The 26,548-nt window shown below is 36.8% G+C and overlaps 3 protein-coding genes across 4 annotated transcripts in view; all 3 read right to left on the bottom strand.

Moving 5' to 3' along the window:
• Positions 1-20,269, bottom strand: part of rpa1 (replication protein A1) — a 47,855-nt gene extending 27,586 nt beyond the window's left edge. Inside the window, exons 1-12 of one of the 2 annotated variants that reach the window (XM_052107184.1) lie at positions 20,121-20,269; positions 19,542-19,589; positions 19,337-19,415; positions 16,395-16,503; positions 16,139-16,227; positions 15,938-16,015; positions 14,774-14,891; positions 14,517-14,619; positions 14,370-14,438; positions 13,550-13,742; positions 12,866-13,002; positions 10,304-10,452 (exon numbers count right to left, since the gene is read on the bottom strand). In XM_052107184.1, the coding sequence (XP_051963144.1) occupies positions 10,304-10,452; positions 12,866-13,002; positions 13,550-13,742; positions 14,370-14,438; positions 14,517-14,619; positions 14,774-14,891; positions 15,938-16,015; positions 16,139-16,227; positions 16,395-16,503; positions 19,337-19,415; positions 19,542-19,589; positions 20,121-20,153 (1,205 nt within the window). In that variant the 5' untranslated portion in view covers positions 20,154-20,269. The remainder of the gene's footprint in view (positions 1-10,303; positions 10,453-12,865; positions 13,003-13,549; positions 13,743-14,369; positions 14,439-14,516; positions 14,620-14,773; positions 14,892-15,937; positions 16,016-16,138; positions 16,228-16,394; positions 16,504-19,336; positions 19,416-19,541; positions 19,590-20,120) is intronic. The other variant, XM_052107185.1, reaches the window with a different exon arrangement.
• A 1,241-nt stretch (positions 20,270-21,510) lies between these two features.
• On the bottom strand, positions 21,511-25,446 carry LOC127629971 (alpha-2-antiplasmin-like). The gene is made up of 7 exons (XM_052107309.1): positions 25,377-25,446; positions 24,819-25,283; positions 23,629-23,772; positions 22,855-23,043; positions 22,596-22,738; positions 22,252-22,456; positions 21,511-22,061 (listed from the first exon to the last, which is right to left on the bottom strand). The coding sequence occupies exons 2-7, from the start codon at positions 25,198-25,200 to the stop codon at positions 21,727-21,729; spliced, it is 1,398 nt and encodes a 465-aa protein (XP_051963269.1). The 5' UTR covers positions 25,201-25,283; positions 25,377-25,446; the 3' UTR covers positions 21,511-21,726.
• An 806-nt stretch (positions 25,447-26,252) lies between these two features.
• wdr81 (WD repeat domain 81) overlaps positions 26,253-26,548 on the bottom strand; it is a 33,840-nt gene continuing 33,544 nt past the window's right edge. Inside the window, exon 13 of the mRNA XM_052107308.1 lies at positions 26,253-26,282. The gene's annotated coding sequence lies outside the window, so the exon portion shown is untranslated. The remainder of the gene's footprint in view (positions 26,283-26,548) is intronic.

The raw sequence follows: 26,548 nt of genomic DNA, 5'->3' as shown, positions 1-26,548 counted from the left end.
TGTCAGTTCAAACCAGTCTGGCCATTCTCTGTTGACCTCTCATCAACAAAGCGTTTCCATCCACCCCTCACTGGATGCTTTTTGTTTTTGGCACACTTCGGAGTACATTCTAGAGGATGTTGTACATGAAAATCCCAGGAAATCAGCAGTAACAGAAATACTCAACCAGCCCATCTGGCACCAACAATCATGCCACGGTGCAAATCACTGAGATCACATTTTTTCCCCCATTATGATGATGTGAACCTTAACTGAAGCTCCTGATCCATATCTGCATGATTTTATGCACTGCACCCACATGATTGGCTGATTAGATAATCACATGGATGATTGTTGGTGCCAGACCGGCTGGTTGAGTATTTCTGAAAAACATCCAGTGATCAGCAGTTCTGTGGATGGAAATGCCTAGCAGAAAATGTGTAGTCAAAGTGCAGCACAGAAAAGAAAAACATTTTGAGAATTTACCTTAGACATAACCAAGTAAACAAAGAAGAAAATGCAGCTCTGCTTGTGGATACCCATTTACTTTCTACTATAGGCCTCAAATGAAACCATGAATATCTTTAAAAGATTTGATGTCACTAACCTGACAAACTTGGGGAAAATCTGTGATTAAGTACTCAAGAGATCTTTGTATCAACGTAGAACCTTGTAAACACAACTACGCTTCCAGGCAGACCAATAAAATGTCCTGTGTGCATTTCTTCATGGAAGGTTCCATTGAGCCAGCCAACTACTTTCACGTTTTCCAGTGTTGTGCTGTGCATCAGACGGTTAGAGAACAGACTGTGTGCGGTCCATGGGCATGCCTCTGAGGTTGACACTAGGTGTGATGCATCAAAATAATTAGAACAAAATTATATTTTCCTGCAATGACGTGGAATTACTAGATTTTTCTGTAATCTACAGTTCCTGTTCTGATGTTACCTTGTGTTGTTCCATTCATACAAATACAATTTTAAATTCATCAAAATGTATGCCTCAGAGCAGCCGGCCTGTTCTAAAACTAACATATCCAGCTATACAATAGCTTCTATGTGAGAAACAGAAAAATATACAAAGTCATTATTCTGTGAAAATCTTCCCCTTCATCATACCTTGAAAATAATATTCTTGGCAGGTTATTTATTTATTTTTTTTTAAATGCTTCACAATTGGTTAAATTACAGGCAAGAGACAATGCTATCTACCACTAATGATGTAAAAACGGGTCCAACAAATCCAGAAGGCATATTTTTTCATTGAATAAGAGCAAGTGTTATTTGAGAACTAATAGAAATCAATCAATCACTGCACAAGACATAAACATATAGCATACATAGTTGGACTACATATTTGGTTCTTTTCTGATGATTTGTGTTGCAGTAAAAATCCACTATCATCGTTCAGAAAACATCTTAAGTTCACTGAAGAAAAACAAAACTAGATGGAATGACATGGGGTAAGCGATTACACAATGTTCCATTTTCAGGGAAACCATTCCTTTAGGTTCTATTGATGGTAACTCTGCTATAGCAGTTGCCAATGAGAAATTGTGATGACAAGGGGGCCAAGTGGACAAAGGCAAAATAATTCCTTTGAACAAATCTGAGTAACACAAATTAGTGGCCCTAAATAAGCATCTCAAACTGAGTTTGATGGAGACATCTAGTGTAAGTATAGGGAGCGCAAGTGCAGACAGACTCCTGTGTGTGCTAGCTTTATTTTGCATGCTGGCTTGAAGGTTCTGACAGGTAGGGTGGATGCAGTAGAGGTAATGCTGTCTCTGAGAAGACAGTCAAAAATGAGTCGGAAGTAATTGGCTACCTATGAGTAAGAGTGCATCAGCGAATAAGAGAGAATGATAATGAACAGGGCAAGATAGACAGTGAGATTGGCAAGGTGAGAAGGGTGGGAGGCATGACTGAAGGTGGAGAATGAAATCCACTCTGCAGGAGTTGCAGTTTGAGAGTGGTCCTAATCTCTGACGCCATCTGTTGGACAAAAGACGACTAGCATATTTTAAAAGTGAGATATAATCAGTTAATTAAATAGAATGCATAAGTGAAATAATTTTTCAGATGTTAAAATCCCTTCTGCTGTCCCATTAGAGACAACTAATTTGTAAGCCATTTGTACGATGATCCACTAAAATGTGCAAAACAATGTTGCAACATTAAATCGTCTGTTTAAGCATCCCGACCAGTTTGACACATCTACATTGGCTCAACCAAAGGCACAAGTTTGGTGCCATACCATCGGCTTTGTCTAATAAATGGCAGACAAGGGGAGTGTTCAGGAAACATGTTTGAAAACAGTTATTGTTGAAACTCCACAGAAAATACACTTAACCCTAGTGTATAAACAGTAAAAATAGTCACTTCTGCAGATTCTTTAAATGATTGCAACACTAAAACCAAACCTGGGACAGTACCAAAAGTAGTGTGTTGACCAATATTGGTTGTCAATAATAACCAATTCACTAAACAGAGAGTTGAATGGTCAATTGTACACAATATTTACTCAAAAATGTGAGGTTTTCAAGGTTGTTGGTATATTTTGGAAACTGAAACAAGGTTGTGCCAAGACTTACGTAAATTTGGCCAAGCAGACATGATCACCTAAAAACAAAATGCACAAAAAGTGAGATTCAATAACGACAAAAACAATACAGACTGAATGGTGTTTTTCCTCAGACATTCAATCAGCCATGGATCATAAACAATTAATAATATCGCTAGTAGTGGGAAGGAACATGAATAAAACAAAATAAACATCTAAATTATTCACAATCACAATAATCTTTCCTTTGAGTCCTGCCACACAGACTGGCAAAAAAATAAATAAATATTACAGCAGCTCCACTATGCTCATATTGACAGCTCAAAGCAAAGAAACCCATAACTCCCTACACACTAAGGAATAGTTCACCCAAAAATGAAAATGTGCTGATAATTTACTCACGCTCAGGCCATCCAAGATATATAGGACCTTCTTTCTTCATTAGAACAGGGTTTAAGGATACGTTTTTAGCTTCATCCAATGCAAGAGAATGGATACCAATTTTTTACAGTCCAAAAAGCCTATTTTAGGCAGCATCAAAGTATTCCACACGACTCCAGCAGATCAAGTAATGTCTTCTAAAGTGAATAGATACATTTGTGTGAAAAACTAAAAATCATTAATTAAAATTGAACTTTTAAAAAAATTGCTTCCTGTAAACACTCAATTTCTCATGTCGCTGTTGTGTGCCGACAACACGTTGCTGTGTTCACACGAGAATTCAGAAGTTCTGCTCTGTTTACCACAGAGGAACGTACTTTACACAAGAGTTGGGTAGATGCAAACAGCAACAGAGAATTGCCAGTAGTACCGATTTAAAATTAAAAACGGTTTCATTAGCCATTTGTTTTTCACACCAGCATATCGTTTAACTTCAGAAGACATTACTTAATTGACTGGATCCGTGTGGATTTGTGCGATGCTGCCTAAATAGGCTTTTTGGACTGTCAAAAATTGGTGTCCATTCACTTGCATTGGATGAAGCTAGAAACCTGGGAAAATCTAAAAATCCTGTTCTGATGAAGAAAGATCATATACATGTTGGATGGCCTGAAGGTGAGTAAATTATCAGCAACATTTTATTTTTGGGTGAACTATTCCTTTAATGTAAAGATATTAAATATATGACAGCAATATCACATTGTTTGCAAGTACTAAATTACATTGCAAAGCAAAGAATGCGCAGTGAGGACAACTCGCTACCCTGAGCTCCGGAGCGTGAGCACCTCCATCAATGTGATGAATTTCATCTGATGGCCCCAACATGTTAAACTCCACAAGGACCAGACTTTAAGGTTCAATCCCGCTGGGTCAACAGCCTAACGGATTAAAGATGGAACCCATCAGTTAAAGTCAATATTAAATGCTGTTCACAACCTTTGACTTAAAATTGTGAAGCACTTTGGTCAACTTTGTGGTTTTAAATGTGCTATATAAATAAAGTTGAGTATTTTACTTCTGTAATGTTACATATGAGGGAAACTGGATATTCAATGTGAAAAGGTAGTGTCGGACTTAATTCTATTCATCAGGAATTAACTAGATCATGTAAGGTTCTCAGAATGACAGGTGCATGGAGAGGTAAAAAATAAGAGCTTGTTTATGTCAGCCAAAATGGATGGTTGTTTAAGAGATTTTTATTATAATCAAATATTATAAAAAAGACAAAAAGGAACGAGTATTAAAGCAATATTCCGGGTTCAATACAAGTTAGGCATTTGTGGCTTTATGTTGATTACCACATAAATATAATTTCAACTCATCCCTCCTTTTATTTAAAAAAGCAAAAATCAAGGTTACAGTGAGGCACTTACAATGGAAGTGACTGGGGCCAATTTAGGGTTAAATGCAGAAATGTGAAGCTTATAATTTTATAAAAGCATTACATTAATTCTGTTAAAACTTATTTAATATTTGAGCTGCAAAGTTGTTTAAATGGTTATTTTTACACTAGTTTTAGGGTTTGTTGACATTACATTGTCATGGCAATGAATATATAAAATTGGATATAGATTTACAGGTTAGTAAGCAATTTTATCACACTAAAATCATGTTTTCACGCATATGGTTTATGTCTAGTGGCTTTACTTTTGAAACTTTTATTTTAACGTTTACAAATTGACCCAGTCACTTCCATTGTAAGTGCCTCACTGGAACTCAGATTTTTGCTTTTTTTTTTTTTTTTTTAAATGTGGTACAAGTCAAAATTACATTTGTGGTAATCAATATTATGCCAAAAATACTGTCGATTGACATTAAATTGTGTTGAACCTGTAATATTCCATTTAAGCGATCAGCCAAAATTTTGAGTTCAAACAAAATTGAAAATGGTCATTTACTCAACCTCTTGTTGCTCCAAACCTGTATGACTATTTCCATGGAAAACAAGATGCCTCAATCACGTTCACCGTCATTGTATGGAATATAAATGCAATGCGAGTGAATGGTGACTGAGACTTTTGTGTTCCACAGAAAAAAGTTATGTGTTATTATAACCTTTTTATTTTTTTAGTGCACTTACCCTTTGGTAAGCAAATAAGGTAAATTGTAATTTCATAAAGACACAATGATTTCTTGCACAAAGACAGCATAGAAAAGTAATTTGGATATTAGAGAAGTACTCTATACAAGAATTTCAATAAATACAATATTTCTGCAATCATTGAGAATAATTAGTTAAATGCGTGTCTCCAAGCACAGTAACAATGTGGTTCTCCAAACAGTGACCATAAAAGAACAAACATTTTATGATCTATAAAAAGAGGACTGCTGTCTTTTCAGCTGCATTATTTTAACTATGGGCTGCAGTAAAATTAACAGCTCCAACAGTTGTAAAAAGTTACAACTGAGAAAGCGGTTTGAAGTAGGATTCTGGCACAGTATGTCAAGTGAGTGAATGAGTCCTCCAGCTGCAGACCAGGTTCCAGGGTCAAAACCTTATGACTTATTGCTGCTCTGCTAATTGATTGGCATCTAACAATACCAGAGTGGCCCGCTGGACCTTCAGAAGACCAGCCAAGAGGCTATGCACTGCACATTGGCCCATGAATTCAAAGCTTCTTATCTCTGGCTCTCCAAGTGAAGAGGGCAGATGTGAGCCAAGAGACTTTAAGTGGTTTATCTTACCTGTGACTGGATCTGAAACACTAACAGATATAGTTCACACAAAAATGAAAACAGTGTCATTATTTACGCCACAAAAGGTAAATTGAAGATGAAATGTGTTAGAAAAAGACTGAAATTTTAGTTGCTATTCAATTAGAATCTTGACATCTTACCTAGCTCTAACACCTTAGTTCATAATTTCTGATTTGTGAAATAATTTTAGATTAATCGGTTTGGTTCACAAAGCTTGTCTGAATTAGTCCAATTTGTTCATGAATCAGACTGATTCGTTTCTCGAGTTCAACTCTGATTGCAGTAATTGCAAGCCCAGATGAGGTAAAATCTCAGTGAAAAATAAATACAGTGCGTCCGAAAAGTATTCACAGCGCTTCAATTTTTATAGGAATGTTTCAGCCTTATTCCAAAATTGATCAAAATAATTATTTTCCTCAATATTCTACAAACAATACCCCATAATGTCAACATGAAAGGAGTTTGTATGAAATTTTAGCAAATTTATAAAAAACATTAAAAAAAATATATCTTTTTTTAAAATCACATGTACATATGTATTCACAGCCTTTGCCATGACACTCAAAATTGAGCTCAGGTGCATCCTATTTCCACTGATCATCCTGGAGATGTTTCTACAACTTGATTGGAGTTCACCTGTGGTAAATTCAGTTGATTGGACATGATTTGTTAAGGCACACACATGTCTATATAAGTTCCCACAGTTAACAGTGCATGTCAGAGCACAAACCAAGCCATGAAGTCCAAGGAATTGTCTGTAGACCTCAGAGACAGGATTGTATCGAGGCACAGATCTGGGGAAGGGTACAGAAATTGTTTTGCAGTATTGAAGGTCCCAATGAGCACAGTGGTCTCCATCATCCGTAAATGGAAGTTTGGAACAACCAGGACACTTCATAGAGCTAGCCGCCCGGCCAAACTGAGCGATCGGGGGAGAATGGCCTTAATCAGGGAGGTGACCAAGATCCCGATGGTCACTTTGACAGAGCTACAGCATTTCTCTGAGGAGAGAAGAGAACCTTCCAGAAGATCAACCATCTCTGCAGCACTCCACCAATCAGGCCTGTATGGTAGAGTGGTCAGACGGAAGCCAATCCTCAGTAAAAGGCACACGACAGCCTTCCTGGAGTTTGCCTAAAGGCACCTGTAGGACTCTCAGACCATGAGAAACAAAAGATTGAACTCTTTGGCCTGAATGGCAAGCGTCATGTCTGGAGGAAACCAGGCACCGCTCATCACCTGGCCAATACCATCCCTACAGTGAAGCATGGTGGTGGCAGCATCATGCTGTGGGGATGTTTTCAGCGGCAGGAACTGGGAGACTAGTCAGGATCTAGGGAAAGATGAATGCCGCAATGTACAATGACATCCTTGATGAAAACCTGCTTCAGAGCGCTCTGGACCTCAGAATGGGGTGAAGGTTCATCTTCAACAGGACAACAACCCTAAGCACACAGCCAAGATAACAAAGGAGTGGCTACGGGACAACTCTGTGAATGTCCTTGAGTGGCCCAGCCAGATCCCAGACTTGATTCCGATTGAACATCTCTGGAGAGATCTGAAAATGGCTGTGCACTGACGCTCCCAATCCAACCTCATGGAGCTTGAGGTCCAGCAAAGAATGGGAGAAACTGCCCAAAAATAGGTGTGCCAAGCTTGTAGCACCATACACAAAAATAATTGAGGCTGTAATTGGTGCCAAAGGTACTTCAACAAAGTATTGAGCAAATGCTGTGAATACTTACGTACATGTGATTTTTTTTATTTTTTTTTTTATTTTTAATAAATTTGCAAAGATTTCATACAAACTTGCTTCACGTTGTCATTATGGAGTACTGTTTGTAGAATTTTGATGAAAATAACAAATGTAATACATTTTTGAATAAGACTGTAACGTAACAACACAATGTGGAAAGTCAAGCGCTGTGAATACTTTCCAGATGCTCTGTAACTGACTTGGTCTGTTCCTCTCGCAAAGCAACCATAAGAATTCAGAGGACAGTTTTGAGATAATTAAAAATGCTGTACATTTGAAGGTTCACAGCCTCATTCACCCCATTCATGTGGATAAGCAAGACCAGGATATTCTTCAAAAATTCAAATACAAGTCATACAGGTTTGGAAAAACATTAAGGTTAGTAATGATAGAATTTTAAATTTTCAACACCACGGAAACACTTTACAGAAATGCTCCATTTGCTAAAGTCAATGCATTAGGTATCATGAACTAACAATTAACAATATATTTTACAGCATTTATTATCTTTGCTAATGTTAGTTAATAAAAAATACAATTGTTTACTGTTTGTTCATAGTGCATCACTTAATGTTAACATACAACTTTTGATTTAAATGTATAACTAGTATGCTGCAATTAACACAAACCAATATTAATAAATGCTGTAAAATTAGCTCATGTTTACTAAAGTTAATGAAATGAAACCTTATTGTACATTGTTACCAAAACCACTGACAGGGAGCATTCTACAGTCCTTGGAAGGCAATTAAGTATCCCTGTGCAAGCTCTATGCTATCAATATGCATAGTAACCAGATACTTGAAGCCGGCATGCTAAAGCTGTAGAGATGACTGATGTGAGATTACTACCCCTCCTCTACTCTCACCCTGCTGTGTTCAGTTACATTCCACTGCCCTCATTATGTAGATGAAGACTTCACATCCCCCCAAAATAATTACCTTCTGAAGCTGGTATACTAGAGATTGAAGTAACAGATATCTTAAATCGCTTGTCAAAATGTGCACCAAAAAAAAAAAAAAAAAAAAAAAAGGCAAAAAAATAAGTGAAATTATACTCTACAGCTTTGTTATGCAATGCTTTCATCTTATTTCCCTAAGGGCAAGGGAGGTAAATAAATGGAGCACACAAGGAGGAACTGATTGGAGGCTGTGGGGGAAATGAAGAGGGACACTTGTGGACGACTTCGGCAAGGTGGGCTGTTAGGTGATGGGTATGGATTGTCAGCACAGGTGGGGAGGGAGGGATTAGTCAGTGTGGCACTATGACCAACATATTAGGTAAGAGAGGTTGAAGGCTGAGTAATACTTCATGTGTAGCACAGAGATCATTTAACCTTTGTGAAATGTGCAAGAAGCTCATGTTATGTTATAACAGGGCAGAGGAGCTCCCATGATACCTTGAGAGAGCAGCTCTGTCTAAGGAAATATCAAGTACCAAGGCTCAGTGCTCCAAAACAAATAAGATCTTTGTTTCTTTTATTATTCTGGGATGAGGGCTGTCAAAGTCATAACATTTTGCTTGCAATTAATCAATAATCTTGATTAAAGACAAAACAACAATCTCATTTATTTTTTTGGAGAGCTGGAGACATGTGCCCAAGTGATCATTGGCAACTAGATGTAGGCTTGTCCAGCAACTTCTGAAAGTTGAAAAAGGTTTAACTATGCAAATGAGGAGCAACTTCACAAAAGAGAAGACAATGTCAGTGGATCTCAAGTCATCTGATTTCACTGTTCTGTATCATTTGTCTGTACCAATAAACATTCCTGTTCTCAAAGAACAAGTCATGCGTGGCCACAAGGGGAACTTAACATCGTGACAGGGGTATTAGCAATGATTTGTATTCCTATATCAGTCTGGATGCAAAGTCCAGCAGAGTACCACTGTTAGAGCTAATCTTGACATCAAAGGCTTGAGCATGCTCACCCTCTCTGCGTACTGGAGAGTGCATTTTAGTGTTTCCTCTTTGCTTGTCCCAGTTCTCAGAAGACGAGAATTTTTTTTTTTTAAAACAGCCACATATCAAAACTAGATTTCCTGAGTTGATTCGATTCAGTTCACAAGTTCTCAATTCAATATTGATTCATATGGGTATATTTCAGTAATAATGTCCATTTTGCTGACATGTGAAAGAAATTATCTCTAAGCTAATGCTGTTAATTATATAGGGGAGCTTCAAACAAAAGAAAATTATAGTAAATTATTTGACAAATTATATAGATTTTTATTATTACATTTAAATTACATTTTAGATTTTTTTTTAAATTTAAAAATACATTATTCCAAGTTCATTATTTAATGCATCATTTTTACAATTTAACACGTGAACATGTGAAAAATCGGTAAGGACTCTGAGGAAGCCAGTATTTCTGTAAAGAATGTCTGTAAATGAGCACGCATGTTAATGAGAGGATTCAAATGGCTTATTTACCTCATCTGTAAAATTTGTGATTAGAATTAAATGTTTATTTTTTGTTGGGGATTTTTTTTTATAAAAAATTGACTAATGAACAAAAAGGATCCATGGATCTCATCCATGGACACACAGAACTGTCAAATCAAACTTTAACTCTCAATATACAGTGAAATTATGCTGAACATCTTTGCCAATATACTAGATAAATGATGAGTAAAATGTAAACATTTACCAGCCTGTGGCTAATCAAAGACAGAGTTGCATATATAAGTAAAAGATCGATATTGGGATTTAAGAATCGAGATTGTTCAAATGAAGAACGTGATGCATTGGAAAAATCTAGATTTTTTTTTATCACACTCCTAATCAAAATGCATCCATTTGATCTTCGAGAAAACACTTAACAGATGCACTGCATGCCGTATTGTACAACTGAGACAATTACTCACCAGCCCCGCAGTTTGTATGCCTCTGGAATGTCAGGATTGACCATGACTGTGCTGCTGTACAGAGTGGAGAGAGAACGCCCACCGAAATCAGACAATCTTGCCCCCTTAATGGCCAGGATGGGTTGCCCAGTGCCATCAAATGTCTCTGCCTGGAGAGCGAGGGAGTGAGATAAATAATGTGTATATTAGAGGTTGCAAAGACTAGTTAATTAGTGTTGACCTTATGCCAAATTATTGGTCCAAACCACTCTGAAACAAATTAAAAGATTAATTCACCCAAAATCAAAAATGTATTCATTTAAATTAACTTAAATATCAGTTGTATCGTATGCCTTCAGAGGTCTTGGAATATGATCCACATGGACTACTTTTAATGATAACCTTTGGTTCCTTTTTAAGCTTTAAAAGAAAGTCATTATCAGCAGCCATTATATTGAAAATATGGACCGGGACATTAGTGTAAGAAAAAAAAAAAAAAAAGAATGTCCTTTTGTGTTCCTCATAGGAAAGTCAAAAGGGTTTGGAATAGTGTTGTCACGGTACCAAAGTTCAGTAGTCGGTACCGATACCAGTTAAATTCCACGGTTATCGATACCAATTTCGATACTACAGCAAAGATATGCTAATATGATAATGTGCCATTGAACACACCAGTTTAGTTATTTTTTATTCTTTTAAAAGTTTTAATTTCATCATCAAAATGGTGTCTAATCAATAAATTCTTAAAACATTTAACAAGTGAACAAAACTTTTTAACATGTCATTGCTTTTTTTTTTGCCAAACTTTTATTCTTCAACAGATGTCTTGATGGTGATACTTTATTATTATTATTATAGAGAATATTACATTTTACTATAAAGCTGTAATATATTTTTATTAAATTTCAGGCTGTATGCTTCACTTTTCTGGATAAACAGTTTGTGACACTGCGCAGTGTGATCACTTTAGACTTAAGTCATGTCTGAAATCTCATCTCTTCTATTACTGTGACGCACTTTGGTTAACTGTTGTTTTAAACGCAATATAAATAAAACGGAGCTGACATTAGAGCACAGATGCTGTGATTTTAATTATATAATATAGATTTTACATGATTCACAATGGATAAGTGCTCTGCTTTGTCATCTCATACAACGTGAATGATTCTTAATGTTTGTGGCGATTCTAGTGGATGAGAGATTGGATTTATTTAACGTACACATCTCTTCCACAGTAAGATTGCAGCCTTTATCGATTCAATAAAACATACTAGGGCATGTCACGATTTTAATTTGACTGTCCGTTTCAGTGTACAAGATGTAACAGAAGCATGCGTTCAAAATAAGCCTGTGAGCATTTTAAAGCTGTCGTGTGTCAGTCATACTGTGCACTGGTACCGGATAGATTCGGTGCTTGGTACTACCGGTACTGCAGGAACACTGTACCGTTACATCTGCAAAAAAAGTACCGAATTACTGGTACTTTTGACAACACTAGTTTGGAATGACAATAGGATGAGTTTATTTTTGGGTAAACTATTCTTTAAGACTAAGAAAATTATTACAATGCAAACTTGCAGTGCATCAAAAGGTATTTTGTACAGCAAGTACATGTAGTCAAATTGTGATATTAAGCAATTGGTCTTTCACAGCAAATCCCACTAAATGAGGAATATTGAAAGGACAAACAGAAAGTGGGAGAAGTGAGAGTGTCTCTCTCAAGATTCAAGAGCTTCATCTGGTAGAGGAGCACAGCGTTTAGGGCTGGATGTCAGTGTTTGCATGAGGATTACACAACCCAGGCAATGCAATCTGTCATCCACACAAAGTTATGAATCTTTAGGCACCTCACGATTCAATTGGATTTTGATTTAACAAGTCACGACGCACTTCCAAAATTATTGTTTGATATGCATCTAAATTTCTCTGAAACAGTATGTAGGGGTGCCAAACTACAGCAATAATTCTTCATTTACTTTTAACTTTCATCATTATCATGTTTGGGTCAACTATTCCTATAAGGTGGCTCTGTGCCAAATTTTGTGTAAAGATTCCACAAAAAAAAAAAAATAAATAAAAAAAAACACATACAAAAGCCATGTCCACATTATTATGTTTTCAGTTTTCTAAAGTATGTGGTTCTTGAGAGCATTTTTTAAAGTCTCTGTTTGAGTGGGGAAAAAATGCTGTTTTAAGTCTGGTTGAGAGGCATAAATGTAGCAAAATCAGCATTTTCACCCAAAAACGTAGTAGTGTGGCCGTGACCCAAAATTACTATGACCCGCAATAAAAAAAAAAAAAAAAAAAGCTTTCTGTGGCTGTGTAGGACAAATACATATACAATTCACATATTTTGAGAGTGATATATAGTGTCCCATGATTCTGGTGTAAAAACACTTTGTACTTCAGTCTATGCCCATTTTTGTAGCACTGCCCTTATGCTTTTTAAATAAACAGAAATATTAAGATACACATTTTTGTGGATTAATTTAGAATCTTTTGATTAAGATTATCAACGCATTAGTGAATCAATAGTAATGTATAATGCAAGATAAATAAAGTCAGATCTGGTCTTTTACTTACTTCATTTCCCCACATGGTGACCTGGATGACTCTGCCGGACATGTCAATCAGTTGGATATTCCTCTTAGACACCTCTCGGCTGTTCTTGGTCATGATGCGTGTCACATCCTCCACGGTTTTACACACTCCAATCACATCTGTAAAAACACAAACAGCTCACAGATTTACAACACAGCTACTCCCCCAATTTTCTGACAGTAAATACATTTGGGATTACTACACTGCTACTCCAGAATGCAATTCCACAAAACACATCCATTACAGTGCGCTATCTTAATCCTCTAATCAGACAACGTTATGAATCATTTAGCTGCCATTTGGAATGTTTCACAAATCACAACCAGCACCTGACTCAAATCTCGCATGAGAAATATGACTGTTGCTCTTCAGTGTGCATTGACTTCCATTATCATAATTAGAGGCATGCTTATTGACTCTACATTCTGCCAGTGACAGTATTTTTCTCCTCTGTTTCTAATGCAACCTGGCAAAGTCAATCTGCACCATAGGCCATTACGGTCATAAGCATTATTATTTTTGCATTCATCATCAACGTTATAATGACTGCCACCTCCTGGGCCACAACACATTGCAGCGAGATTCTCTATCCTCCAAGCTGCTGTTAAATCATTAAAATGTTGGTTATTGATTATGGCAATCGCACAGGCCAGTTGGGGTGCTTACCTACGATGGTATCCTTTTCCCGAGACTCAAGGTCAGCGATGGAGATAAAGTTGCACTGCAACATGGGTACATCGTGACTGTCCTCACAAGGGATGATGCTCGTCTCGCCATTGAGGGTCATCTCATAGTCATTCTTCAGAGACGAAAACTGCTTGTTGGCAATCTTCAGGGTGCCTTTGGAGATGTAGTAGACCTGATAACAAAACAGGGGACAAATCAGATGACTAACAAGGTAACTGACAAATCCAAGGATGGTTTCACACTAGAAGCGGACCAGAGTCTGTTTGACAAAGTTTAGTTAATTCGGTTTAAGTCCATTTGAAAGGGTGGTCTGGGGTACGGTTCATGTGTACTTCCATACAGTCCATTATTAAACGCAATCCATTTTAAACTTGTGGAAATTAACCCTTACTGATGTATAATTTGCCTGTTATTTTATAATGCATTTATCACTACAGCTTATCTCAGCAGAAATTGCCTTCAGCAAGCAACTTGCATTTTTTGTGTCTCTAGCAAAATATCCACTACAGAAACACGCAGGTGTCGTTCTGTGCATTTTAAGTTTTAATGTAAATGCAAAGCGAGAAAACATGAGCAAAGCAGCGATGCTGGTATCTTCTCCTCCTGAGCTATTAACTAGAAAGTGTGGTAAAAAGCTGTTGCTAGTACTCAGTGATGCAAATATACCATGGCTCAGATTCAAATAATACAATGTAAAAAGAAACCATTGAACTCTTGTTAGGACCAAGCAAACAAACCAGGAGTGAAAACATAACTAGTTATTGAGAACAGCGAACAGAATTACGGAAGGAAGCCTTACTTTTCCCTGCTCAATAAGGGTGTAGTATTTTTCCACCTCCTGATTAAATCCAGTCGCTCTGATCTCTCCCTACAAACAAAACAATTCAATGTTATGGCATATTAGTACACTTCAGATCTGTTTCGAATCATTGCCTTGAATGCTTACACTCTCATCCACAAGTTCCATAGAGAAGAGCTTGCCATCCCCCCTGGAGTTACTCCATGTGCGGATGCCACTCTTGTTGGTGACTCTGGCTCTGATAGTCCATCTAAAGAACATGTACTCATTAATTATGCACAACACAATGTGGAATGAAAAAGGTCAATCAGAAAGGAGAGCGAGAGAGAGAGAGAGAGAGAGAGAGAGAGAGAGAGAGAGAGAGAGAGAGAGCACAGGGGAAGATATGAGATATTAGAACTGACTTTGACTGGTATGGGTTGAGGCTCGCAATGGGCACTACTTTGGAGCTACCTCCAGGAGTGCCTGGAGCAGCCATGGGCTTTTTCCCAAAGTTCTGAGCAGGGGTCCTGTTCATTGAACCTAATGAATGGAGGGAGACAGGAAAATACAGATAAATGCAAAGAACTGTAGCAGGGCACTTTTCATTAGACAACCAGCAAACAAAGAGCAAAAGTGGGAAATAATGCCTGGCAAATCCTCAAAATACACCAAAACAATTCTGAAATAATGATTGATGATGAATCAAATAATGAATGTAATGAAATACACACACACACACACACACACTATATTTATTTTGCTTTTAATTAATAGCTTGTTTGCTAAATGGCTCACCTCAGAGAACTGTTATACAGTTGTTAGCATTCAAATCAGTTACCATAGTTACTATGAGACTTTTCAAGCCTCAATTAAAATGGTGAATTTAGGGCTTTAGATTTATTGGCACCTTATGTAAGTCACACTCGTAAAAAAATTTTTTAATCTCATTTCCTTTAAAACATACAATTATAAACTTAAAGGAAAGGTTCAATACAAGTTAAGCTCAATTGACAGCATTTGTGGCACAATGTTAATTACCTCAAATTGATATAGTCTCTTACCTTCTCAAGCAAATATCGAGGTTACAGTGAGACACTTACAATGGAAGTGAATGGGGCCAATTTTTGGAGTGTGAAGCTTGTAATTGTATAAAAGCACTTACTAATTAATTAATTAATTAATTCTTCTGTTAAAACTCATGTAATATTTGAGCTGAAAAGTTTGTCATTACATCGTTATGGCAACAAAGTTGTAAAATTGGCTATAACTTAACACAGAAAAGGTTAGTAAGTGATTTTATCGAAAATTATAATATTGAAACGGTGAGTAATTTAACATTCAAAAATTGTCCCCCACTTCAATTTTAAATGCATCACTTGAACCTAGATTTTTTTATGTATTTTAAAGAAAAGGAGGGGCAAGTCTAAATACATTTATGTGCTACTCAATTTGATGCTGTTTGATTGAGCTTAACTTGTTATGAACAGTCAGTGTTACAGCTAGAATAACACTGTTGCTGTGTGCATTTCTGGGGATGTATTCACCAACACTAAGAATTTAAACCAGATTATTGTGCATTTCATTACCATCACTTCCATTCTGAGGCTGTAATGGCCGTACATTTGGAGCTGGAGCTGTGGACTGTGAAGCCTTTGACTGACCTGCTAACCAAAGAACATGGAGCATTTATATATAAAAGTACTTCTTGACAAAAGCTTCAAAAGTTTAAGGAAAATCAGACATTTGTTTTCTTGTCTGAGAAATATTCATGTCAAATGTACTCTCACCCTCAACATAAGGAGTTGGATCTCCTATTTTTCCTGGCACCTGGTCAGCAGACTTGACCACCTCCATGTCCAGAATAACCACCACACGCCTGTGAAAACAGCATTAATAACACACATTAAAAGCATTAATTGTTTGTTAATTAATCTCTCCAAGCAACAAAAACATTTGCACAATACATGCAAATAATAAAACACATTAACAAGTGAAAAAGACAAGCAGATTGGGACAGTTTTAGATCCGAAGACAAATGCTTACCGCCCATCCTTGAGGACGTTGGTGACACTCTTTTTCAGCGAACAGACACAGTTGGGGGCCAACTGGTTCTGCTCGGCCATGGGATTCAGCTGTGTGGAGAGCATGAATGCTACATGCATAAAAAGAAACAGATAAAAACAAAGACTAAAGAGTGGCATTTACAGTGGCAAATATAAACTACTACTAAATAGTCTGGGTCTACACCCAGCTGCATCTAGGTATGATCATTTAAAAGGGGTCATGGAAATTTAATATAGTTTTTATATATTTTTTGTCCAATATTGGTGTTCCTTTCAATAAAAGTGTGATTTATTTTATTGGTTTGTAGTTTTTCAATTCAGATTAATTAAATTCATGTAATTAATGAAAAAGTATAAAATTAATACAATTATACACAATATATATATATATATATATATATATATATATATATATATATATATATATATATATATATATATATATATATATTTATTTTTTTTTTTTTTTTTTAAATGGGTAAAAATTTCGGTTTCGGTTTTCGGCCAAGTGCATCCTGGATTTTCTGTTTCGGCCCAGAATTTTCATTTCGGTGCATCCCTACTATTTTGTATTAGTTTTGTATATAAAAATGCACTAGACCAGAGGTGTCCAAACTTTTTCCTATGAAGGGCCAAAAATCAAACCTGATTCAGGGCTGTGGACCAAAAGAGAACATTAACTATCAAAAACACTATGTACGTAAAACAATTCAATTTTAAAATGGCATGTTTCAATAATTACAAAATTGCATGATCTCTACATTGCATAATGTGCATTGTTACTAAAACAAAAAATGTAATTAACAGCTTACAAAACAAATGCACCGACACAGAGTAGATGGCAGCATTTCTACAGATTTGGAATGAGGAGCTTATAAATAAAAAAACTTAGCAACTCCCTATCAAATTCAAGCCAAATTAATAAAACAATGAACATTAGTCAGAGATATGATTCATACACCAAAAGTGGTTCATGTTCTGTAAAATTATTATTACTTTATTTTGTGATTTTCCCCCCAATTTGGAATTCCCAATTCGCTCCAAGTCCTTGTGGTGGCATAGTGACTTGCCTAAATCAGGGTGGCGGAGGACGAATCTCAGTTGCCTTCGCGTCTGAGACGTCAATCAACGCAGCTTATCACATGGCACGTTGAGAGCATTACCGGAGACATAGCACTCATGGAGGCTTCACGTTATTCTCTGTGGCATCCACACACAACTCACCATGCACCCCATTGAGAGCAAGAACCACACATTATAGCGACCACGAGGAGGTTACCCCATGTGACTCTACCCTCCAAAGCAACCGGGCATATTTTGTTTAGGAGACCTGGCTGGAGTCACTCAGCACACCCTGGATTCTAACTTGTGACTCCACGGGTGGTATTCAGTGTCAATACTCACTGAGCTACCCAGGCCCCATTATTGTATTATTAATAAAAAAATAAATAAAATCAAAGCTATTTTTATTTTTGTTAATATTATTAACTATGTGTAGCATTTGATAATTTTAGCATGCGAGCACGACACCGAACTGATGTGGAGTGTGAGAAGCGGAGTGCCTGTCTGTGCTCGTTTATGGTGCGAGCATCCGCCACTGACTCGGCAACATCTGCACAATGGACATCACAAAACAAACGATGTTCAGCAAATATTCGAATGAAGAACACGATGGATATATTAATTTGGAACCAAATCAGATTACAAGGAACTTTTTTTGCCCGGAGCCTCCGTTAATTTCCGACCCTGGATGGAACTAGAGATTTAGATATTTCTGCCTTTCTTGCAAATGTGATGCATTATGAATAATGAGCGAGCGCCAAAATATGAAAGGCGCACGTGCTTGCAATGTTAACAGCTTTGTTGATTATAAACACGTTCCTGCGGCCATTCGTGCATTTTTAATTGTTGGTGTATGCAAGAATGCCCAAGATTGACGTCTTTGACTGTTTTTATGCATTTCCAACAATGTGTGCATCAGTGCAGTATGATAATGTATGCTAGTCATGTGGATGTGTCTTTAGTGTATTTCAGCATGGAATGTATGATTTTTCGGCTCATATCAGCGTGGATTGTTTGTGGACCAGTCATAATATGATTCAAGCTTTGCAGAGGAACTGTTATTGAAGGATGGGGCAGTTAAAAACCCTATTGGACATGATCGAAAAGTCATAAGTAAATGGTTCAATCATTAATATTTCAAATGTCATGACTGTTTGATAGCTTATATTGCTTCTGTGCTTGAATAAAAGGTTGAATATATTCAGATGCAATGTGTTGGATCTGTGTTGTGTAAACTGTAAAAAATAGTTTTATTATGTTGTGGAGCTGGTTCACTCTCTTCCTTTTGAGCTTTAAATATATATGGCTGTATTTGAGTGGCTGCACGATGTTAGCCAATCATAACAGTGGCCGTTAACATTGAAGTTTATAGGAAACACTGAGGCCAAAACAGAGCGTTCAGACAGAGGGCCAGAGACAGGGTGGCAAATGATTATATATTACTAAATTATGATGAAAAAAACATTTAACATTGTCAGTGGACCTCAGGGAACATACAATTATATTTTATTATTTCACGATCCCTTTATGATACACTAGTACATTGTCTTTGGGTGGTGAAAAACACTTTATTCCCTGTCACGATTATTAAATTATCGTCTGTTCGAATTTATTTTTTAGATAATTGTGATTATTGTGCACTTCAATTTCCAAGTCACATTTAATGTCCAAATAAGTGACTTTTAATCAACTATATAGGCTAGATGTCAACCAGCAGCTCCGGAAGAGCGCATTAACCACTTCTAAAGCGCTAAGATGCGTGCGCAGTCAGTAGAGGCTCGCGCCAATCTTCCGCGAAAATATAAACATTGCTTTTGAAAACAAAGCGCTGTGAAATAACTGAGAACATTGACAACTCACAGGACATAGTGTGACGTCCATCACTCATCATGAGACGGAAGCGGGACAAGCCATTTCCTCCATCGATCTTGCGAATATTCTGCAAGGAACATGCAACTAATTAGTAAGGCTGTAAAATGTTGATAATTATTAGTATGGCAAAATGTGTACATTGTGTATTGATTTGAATAACTTAAAAAAAGGTTGCAAATAAGCGAACATTTACCAACACCTGAAGAACAGGGTTGCTGACATCAACTCCTTTAGTCAGAGACTGCAAAGGAAAAATACATCAGCCGACATTTAAGAAACTCTTACATACTGTATTCCATAACACAATTCAACAGCATGAGTGGATTCTGAGCTCTGTATATTTTCAAAATTTTAAGACATGTGGAAGACAAGCTTATTATGATGCATATTTCATAACAAAGCGACCGAGATAACGCTGGAAAACTATTTACATTTAAGCCTTGAAAGGTGCTTACCTAGTGAGACAATTTTGGGGCATCACATGAGCGCTGAAATTTTGCTATTTACAACAACTCTCAGCTTTCATTAGTTTATACTCGTGTTCAATAGCTGGTTGCATTGTTACTCTATTGTGTTGACACGTTTCAGGGTCTGAATTTAACCATGCTACATTTAAAGTCATGCAACCAGGAAACAGCGAATCACATTTGACACAATATCAAAGTAATAAATAAATTTTATTCCAACTGAAATTGCAGAAAGAGCACAGGCCTTATCAATCAAATGTATCCCGGTGTTTAAATAATGCTTTGTTCTGCAGTCTCATTCTTACCTCTATTGCCCCCTCTGATAATCTGACGGTCATATTTGCGCTAATATTAATCTGAATCGAAAACTGAATTGTTTAACGGTAAAATACTTCAACAACGAATACGTCCCTGGTGCTGTTCCTTCTCCTCGCGCCAACTCTGTCCAAACGCGCGAAAGTACGCCACAAAATGACGTATTTCCGGGTTTAAACGACTTCCGCCAAATGCCAAAATAAATACTGCTATGGCGAACTATATGTTATTATAGCAGAATTTAGTGTTGTTCCCTCTTTGATACAATCTTTAACATGCGAGTCTAAAAACATATTTAATTTGTGTGATGTGGAGCAATTAATATTGTGGTCTAAACTATTTAAACAAGATAACTGTGATGAATAACTTCCTGTTTCATAGAATATTTTTTAGAGCATAAGTATAGGCCTATTTTTGTTAAACCACAAACAATATTGTCTACGTATGATTGTTCAGTTAAAGGTGCACTCAGTAATTTGTTCCACACTAAACAAATTATTAAATCCTAAAGACATGTATTGTAATTTTGCAATATGTGTGTAAAATCATGAGCATTCAGATTAAAATGAAGACTCCAGTCATATCAGTAATCTTATAAAAGGTGTTTTATTGTACATGGAGAGGGTCCACACATGGGGGCTGCCATGTTAGAATCTCATGACCAGCCGAATTCTACTTGTTTAATCTCAGCAACTGTCTTGTTATTTGACACTTTCACTTAGATTCAAGTAATCACAGATTACGGTGAATGAATGTTGCATTTAGTACTTGTTTAGACACTACACTCAAAGTGCATTACACAGTGAACAGGGGACTCTCCTCAACCTCCACCTGTATGATGCGACAATACCCATAGTGCGCTCACCACACACTAGCTATTGGTGGTGTAGAGAGAGTAGTGTTATAGAGCCAATTAATGGATGAGCATTATTAGGAGGCCATGTCTGAGAAGGGTCAATGTGGGAAATTTGGCTAAGACACCAGGGTTACACCCCTACACTTTTACGATAAGTGCCCTGGGATTTTTTAATGACCACAGACAATCAGGACCCCAATTTAACATTTCATCCAAAGGACAGTGCCTTTTTACAGTGCCAGTCCCTATACTGGGGAATTAGGACCACCACAGACTGCAGGGTGAGCACCCACTGCTGGCCTTCCTAACACCTCTTCCAACAGAAAATATTGATTTTGAATGATGCTGCATCCAAGCTAGGTGTCAGTGAAAGTTCAAAATGACACAAAGACAGAAGTTACTGAGTGCACCTTTAACAGTGCTTCAAATTGTTATATTAAATGACATCTGAAGGATGGGGCTATTTCTCAACAAAAATATATTTAGTTCGTTGAATGAATACACAGAGGCACTTGAATTTTCTGGTGAAGTCTCTTTAATTATAAAAAATAAAGAACATTTTAAATTTTAACAACATTAGAACATTTAGAATAACACTAATTTGCATGGGGGGAATAATTAGAAATTATCTGATTTGATGCCTGATTTTATTTGTGGTCCTTAATTTGCTTCCCAGTGGGATCTACCTGCTCAGACTAAGGTCAGTTATGGACTCATTCTGCTAAAAGTATGAAAATAATTTACTTCGGAGAAGAATACAAAGTCTTGTCATGAGTAAATTCCATTTTATCTGAATTGCCTGGGCTTGTGACCATAGTGGATGCTCCAGGGTTGGGATTAGAAATAACACCCAGGAAGAATGGCGTCTGACTTAAATCATCCATTAGCGCAAAGAAAAATGGCTGGTTGACTATAAATGAAGGGTTGGAGCGTGAGATGACCACACTTGTTGCCGCAGCTGCCTCTGCCCCCTCTTCATTTATCTCTATGCTGGACATATGTTGCACATTAGACACAAACAAGGGGTTCTCTGAGATACGATTCAGGTTTGGATGACTGAATAGCATTCCTAGACCTGGATTAGGGTAGAAATATATGTGTTAGAATATATAATTATGTATCATTGTACAGTGAGATGAGGAACATTACAATTACTGTGAATCTAAAATGATCTCCTTGGTGTGATGGAAAATATATTAGACATTAAGGGTGGCCTTTAGTTCTATGAGTCACATTGTGCATGTAGTTGAGGTAACACATCTTACCCATGCTTCTCATTGCCTCTCGGAGGTCCTGGTTAAAGTCAAGTTTGAATTTTGGGAGTTTAACCTGCATGCTTCTCTCTCGTGGTAGCCGAAAGTAAAGATCTGAGATATTGAGTTTGGCCACAATGGCTGACACATTCACATGTCCAGATGTTGGCATTAACACCAAAAGACTCCTGTCACCTTTAAAGGGAAATCGAGCAATCTGCAATCATAAAGCACAAAGAGAGTCCAAAGAGAAAAAAATAAAAGTATATAGATTTAATCAGTGGCATTTGTAAAGTAGAATCAAAAGGTCTTTGGCAGCATGGCAAATCAATTTTACAAGAATAAAAAGTTGTAACCTGGGCATCAAGCTCATTGTGGGTAAAAACACTTAGAGGGTACTTTGGACCAAGCATCATATCCACATTGACTATTTGGTTTTCATCTATGTGGAAGCGCTCAGTAGAGGTAAAGCGAGGATCAAAGCGAGTGAGCCACTCTCCTGTCAGAAAGAAAATGTTTGCAACAGATCTGAGTAATTCAAGACCTCTGATATGATTCACTGAACTACCAGAGGAAATTGCAAAATACTTGCTGGTAACAGGTTTTTATTCTGACCTTTGTAATGCATAGCATTGATAAGCATCATAACTACGTTGGCAGGTAGACTGGACAAAAACTCTGAGATTTGCCCATTTGTAGCCTTCTTAACCCACTCATTGACCTCATTCAGATCGGTCAAAGTGGCTGGCTCTGAGTCATACAGTTTCTGAATTTCTTCCATAAACTCCTGTTTCACTTTAAATCCTGAGGGGAAAAATAAGAAATACTCATAGTTATGCATATAAACGTACTGTAACAAATTGTTCTTACAATTATCATGGTGAACAATAAAAATATATATTAAATACAATTAATTTGAGTTAACTATGGTGAATGGTGTTTTTAAAAAAATATCCTGACATCCGAGGACTTAACCATAAACAATAGAGCTGCATTCAATTGCTGATAATACATACTCTAGGTAATATAAATGAAAAACTTGTGCTACTGTGAGTTGACGTGATGTCCTGCATTGTGAAATGCTATACTTCATCTTAACCTATTTTATACATCATTAAGCTAATACTTTGATTATTATTCATGCAGAGTTATTACAATATTAACTTTTACAGATTCATTTGTCACACTGTAGGGCTATTTAACATGAAAAAGTGAAAAGGAAGTGAATAAAGTGATTAAAGTTGAAAAACAAGAAAGGGTAACCACTCTACACTAAAATATAAACATTTATAAAATATAAACTAAAATCTTGATGTTCATTAAAAAAGTTTGGACATGTTGTGTGTCAACTACATGTATTTGTACTGTATATGTCTGTTTGACTTTCACCAGATGTCAGATAGATGCGACTGGCGATGAGAAGGCTCCTTTTGCGGAAATTGCGCAGGAGGTTGCTGAGGGCAGCGTGGTAACAGGGCAATGCATCTGCATGCAGGTGGTGTAAAAGCAGCTCCTCTGTCTCATTTGTTGCCCCTGAGATTCAGAGAAACAATGCACACTGTCTCACAAACTGCTTCTTTATAGGGTTAGTTCACCCAAAATGGAAAATTATAGATCACATTTATGGTGACTTTATCTCCATTTTGGAGCTTTTGGAGTTCTGGTCTCCATTCACTTGCATTGTATGGACCTACAGAGCTGAGATATTCTTCTAAAAACTGAATCTGTGTTCAGCAGAAGAAAGAAAATCATACACATCTGGGATGGCATAAGGGTGAGTAAATTATGAGAATTTTCTTAACCCATTTTTGGGTAAACTATCTCTTTAATATCAGCACTAAATGAATAGTTCACCCAAGACTATAAATTCTGTCATAATTTATTCAACCTTATGTCGTTACTAACCTGTATGACTCTTATTCTTATGCGGAATACAAAAGGAAATGTTTAATGAATACCCTTTCCGTCTTCTCAATACAATGGTAGTGGATATTGACTCACTTAAAAGCTTGTAAAAGGAACCAAGAGTATCATACAAGTAGTACATGTGGCTAGTGTGTTAATGAGATAACTTTACTGTTTAATGTTAAAATAACTTTCTTAAATTTCTCACATGAACATGCAAGCCACTGCGAAAGAGCTTCTTTCATGGCGCTCATGAACGTGCAATGGACGTCAATATTTCAACTGGAAAATTATTGTAATTTTAGGTTGTTTAAAAAAAAAAAAAAAAAAACCTGATGGACTATCTACTGCCATTGTATTGAAAAAACAGCCCAGGATATAACTTTTTCCTTTTGTGCTCTATGTAAGAACTCAGATTGCATAAACATCTTAAAGACATCTGAGAGGAAATGTCTCATAGACGTATTGAAGATGATCAAACAACCTAAAAAAATATGTCTTCCAGATGTAAACAGACACACATAAAATAGACGTCTAGGTGATGTACGTGTGCATAGTTAAAGAAAGTAGATGAGCGAGAATCATTTCTGACAGACTTTTTCATTTTTGGGTTAACCAGTCCTTTAAATTAGTCTTTAATATAAGTAATTTTTCATTGTATTTTACAGACTTACCCAGTGCTAGCTGTGAGAGTGCTACAGACAAAGTGAGAGGGGAAATTATTATATTGGGCTGCTCTGGGCTAGGCCTCAAGTTTTTTAAGAACCAAAGGCCAAGCTTCATAATGCTGTTGCCTATGGCCTGCTGAATCTGTTGGCTGGTCATTGTACTATCACAGAGTGCATCAAGATCTTCCTCAGAGGAGGCTTCTTTCTGGCCTGGAGTGGAAACAGGGTTTGAGGGATCTGCTGCCGGCCCATCTGGAATAACTGAGAGTGCTTCTGTTATGGGAGGGTCAAGAGTTCCCTTCAAATCCTGAGAGGAACAAGGTGATTGAAGTGTCAAAGGTCTCAGCATGTGTATACCTTCAATGATGTGGCACTGAGCATTGTACATACTTACTGATCTGGGTTACTAGGTATCAGTGGAATGAGTGGAACTAGAGGACGTGATCCATCCTCTGATTCAATCGCATCCTCCTGAGGTGAAAAAGAGCAATGCATGGAATTTTAGTGGAACAGGGAATAGGAGCTTTTGATGTAAACAATATAAGACCACTTTTAGTGCTTTACCGTCCAGCCTTGCTTGGCGTTACAGAGGAGGAATGCCAGAAAATAAAAGTTCATGTTCTAGCAGTTAGTCTACAAACCAAAGAAGAGCAGAATTTATTCAGTATTGAGGACAATTAGACATTACTCACTGGTATTCTTCAGCATATTCATATACAACCATTACAAATTTTCGCTGCACTTCATCACCTTAGAACGTAAAGGAAATCATAAAAGAACCCTCATGGTTTAGATTTGATATACTTGAAGGGATAGTTCACCCAAAAACAAAAATCCTGTCATAAATGTACTCATCTTCATGATGTTCAAAATCCATATGACATTCTTTCTTTCATGATAATAAAAAGGGTATCTTAGCAGTGGCATAACCTGGATCTTACAGTCGTCACACTATTTTTCACTGCTTAATTTTTACACACAATGAAAGTGAATTTTGACTGAGAATGAACATTCTGCTAACATCCCCTTCACATTAATTATATGGAAAAATAATGCAATGAAATTTAATTTTGACATAGGCTATCTGTCCGAAAAACTAAATATAAATATACTTGTACATCAAAATAGATATGAAAGAACACAGCTGCATTAACTAGTGTTCCTCATGTTCAAAAACCCTTTAGACCCTCAACAATGCAGTCCAATGGACAAAAAATAAATATATAAAATAATTGGGAAAATTCCTTGAGATTATAATAAAACAATACACGAGTAAGATGAACAATCCTGTATAGTACATATACAAAACAAAAGAGCTGACAACAGATTCTTATTAATTTTAGCCATGCCAACACACTATCTTCCCAATACATCACAAAACAATAACTTACAGGAAAGAATAAACATATATAAACAAAACTGAGGAAATCAGTTACTTGCCGTGCAAATCTCCAATTGTGGGATCCAGCCCTGATTTGGAAAAGAAACACATAAAATTGTCACTAAACAAATTCACTGCTGTAGGGGTTGACAGTCTCAGAGCAGGCAGTTACAATTCAACTTTCATTGATCTTTACGACATACACCTCTTTAGTACCTACCTCTTCATAGATGTAAATATTGAGAGATCTTTGGGTCAAAAATCACAACTGAGTGTATATTAGTTGATCTATGAAAAGCTTGAATGTAGTAGGTTTAGTTAAATAAACTCACAATGTGTACCCAGATACTGAATA

The sequence above is a fragment of the Xyrauchen texanus genome, chromosome 36 (assembly GCF_025860055.1).
Source record: "Xyrauchen texanus isolate HMW12.3.18 chromosome 36, RBS_HiC_50CHRs, whole genome shotgun sequence".
NCBI lineage: Eukaryota > Metazoa > Chordata > Actinopteri > Cypriniformes > Catostomidae > Xyrauchen > Xyrauchen texanus.
Note: the sequence above shows the minus strand (reverse complement) of the source record. Positions and strands in the feature narration are given on the sequence as shown.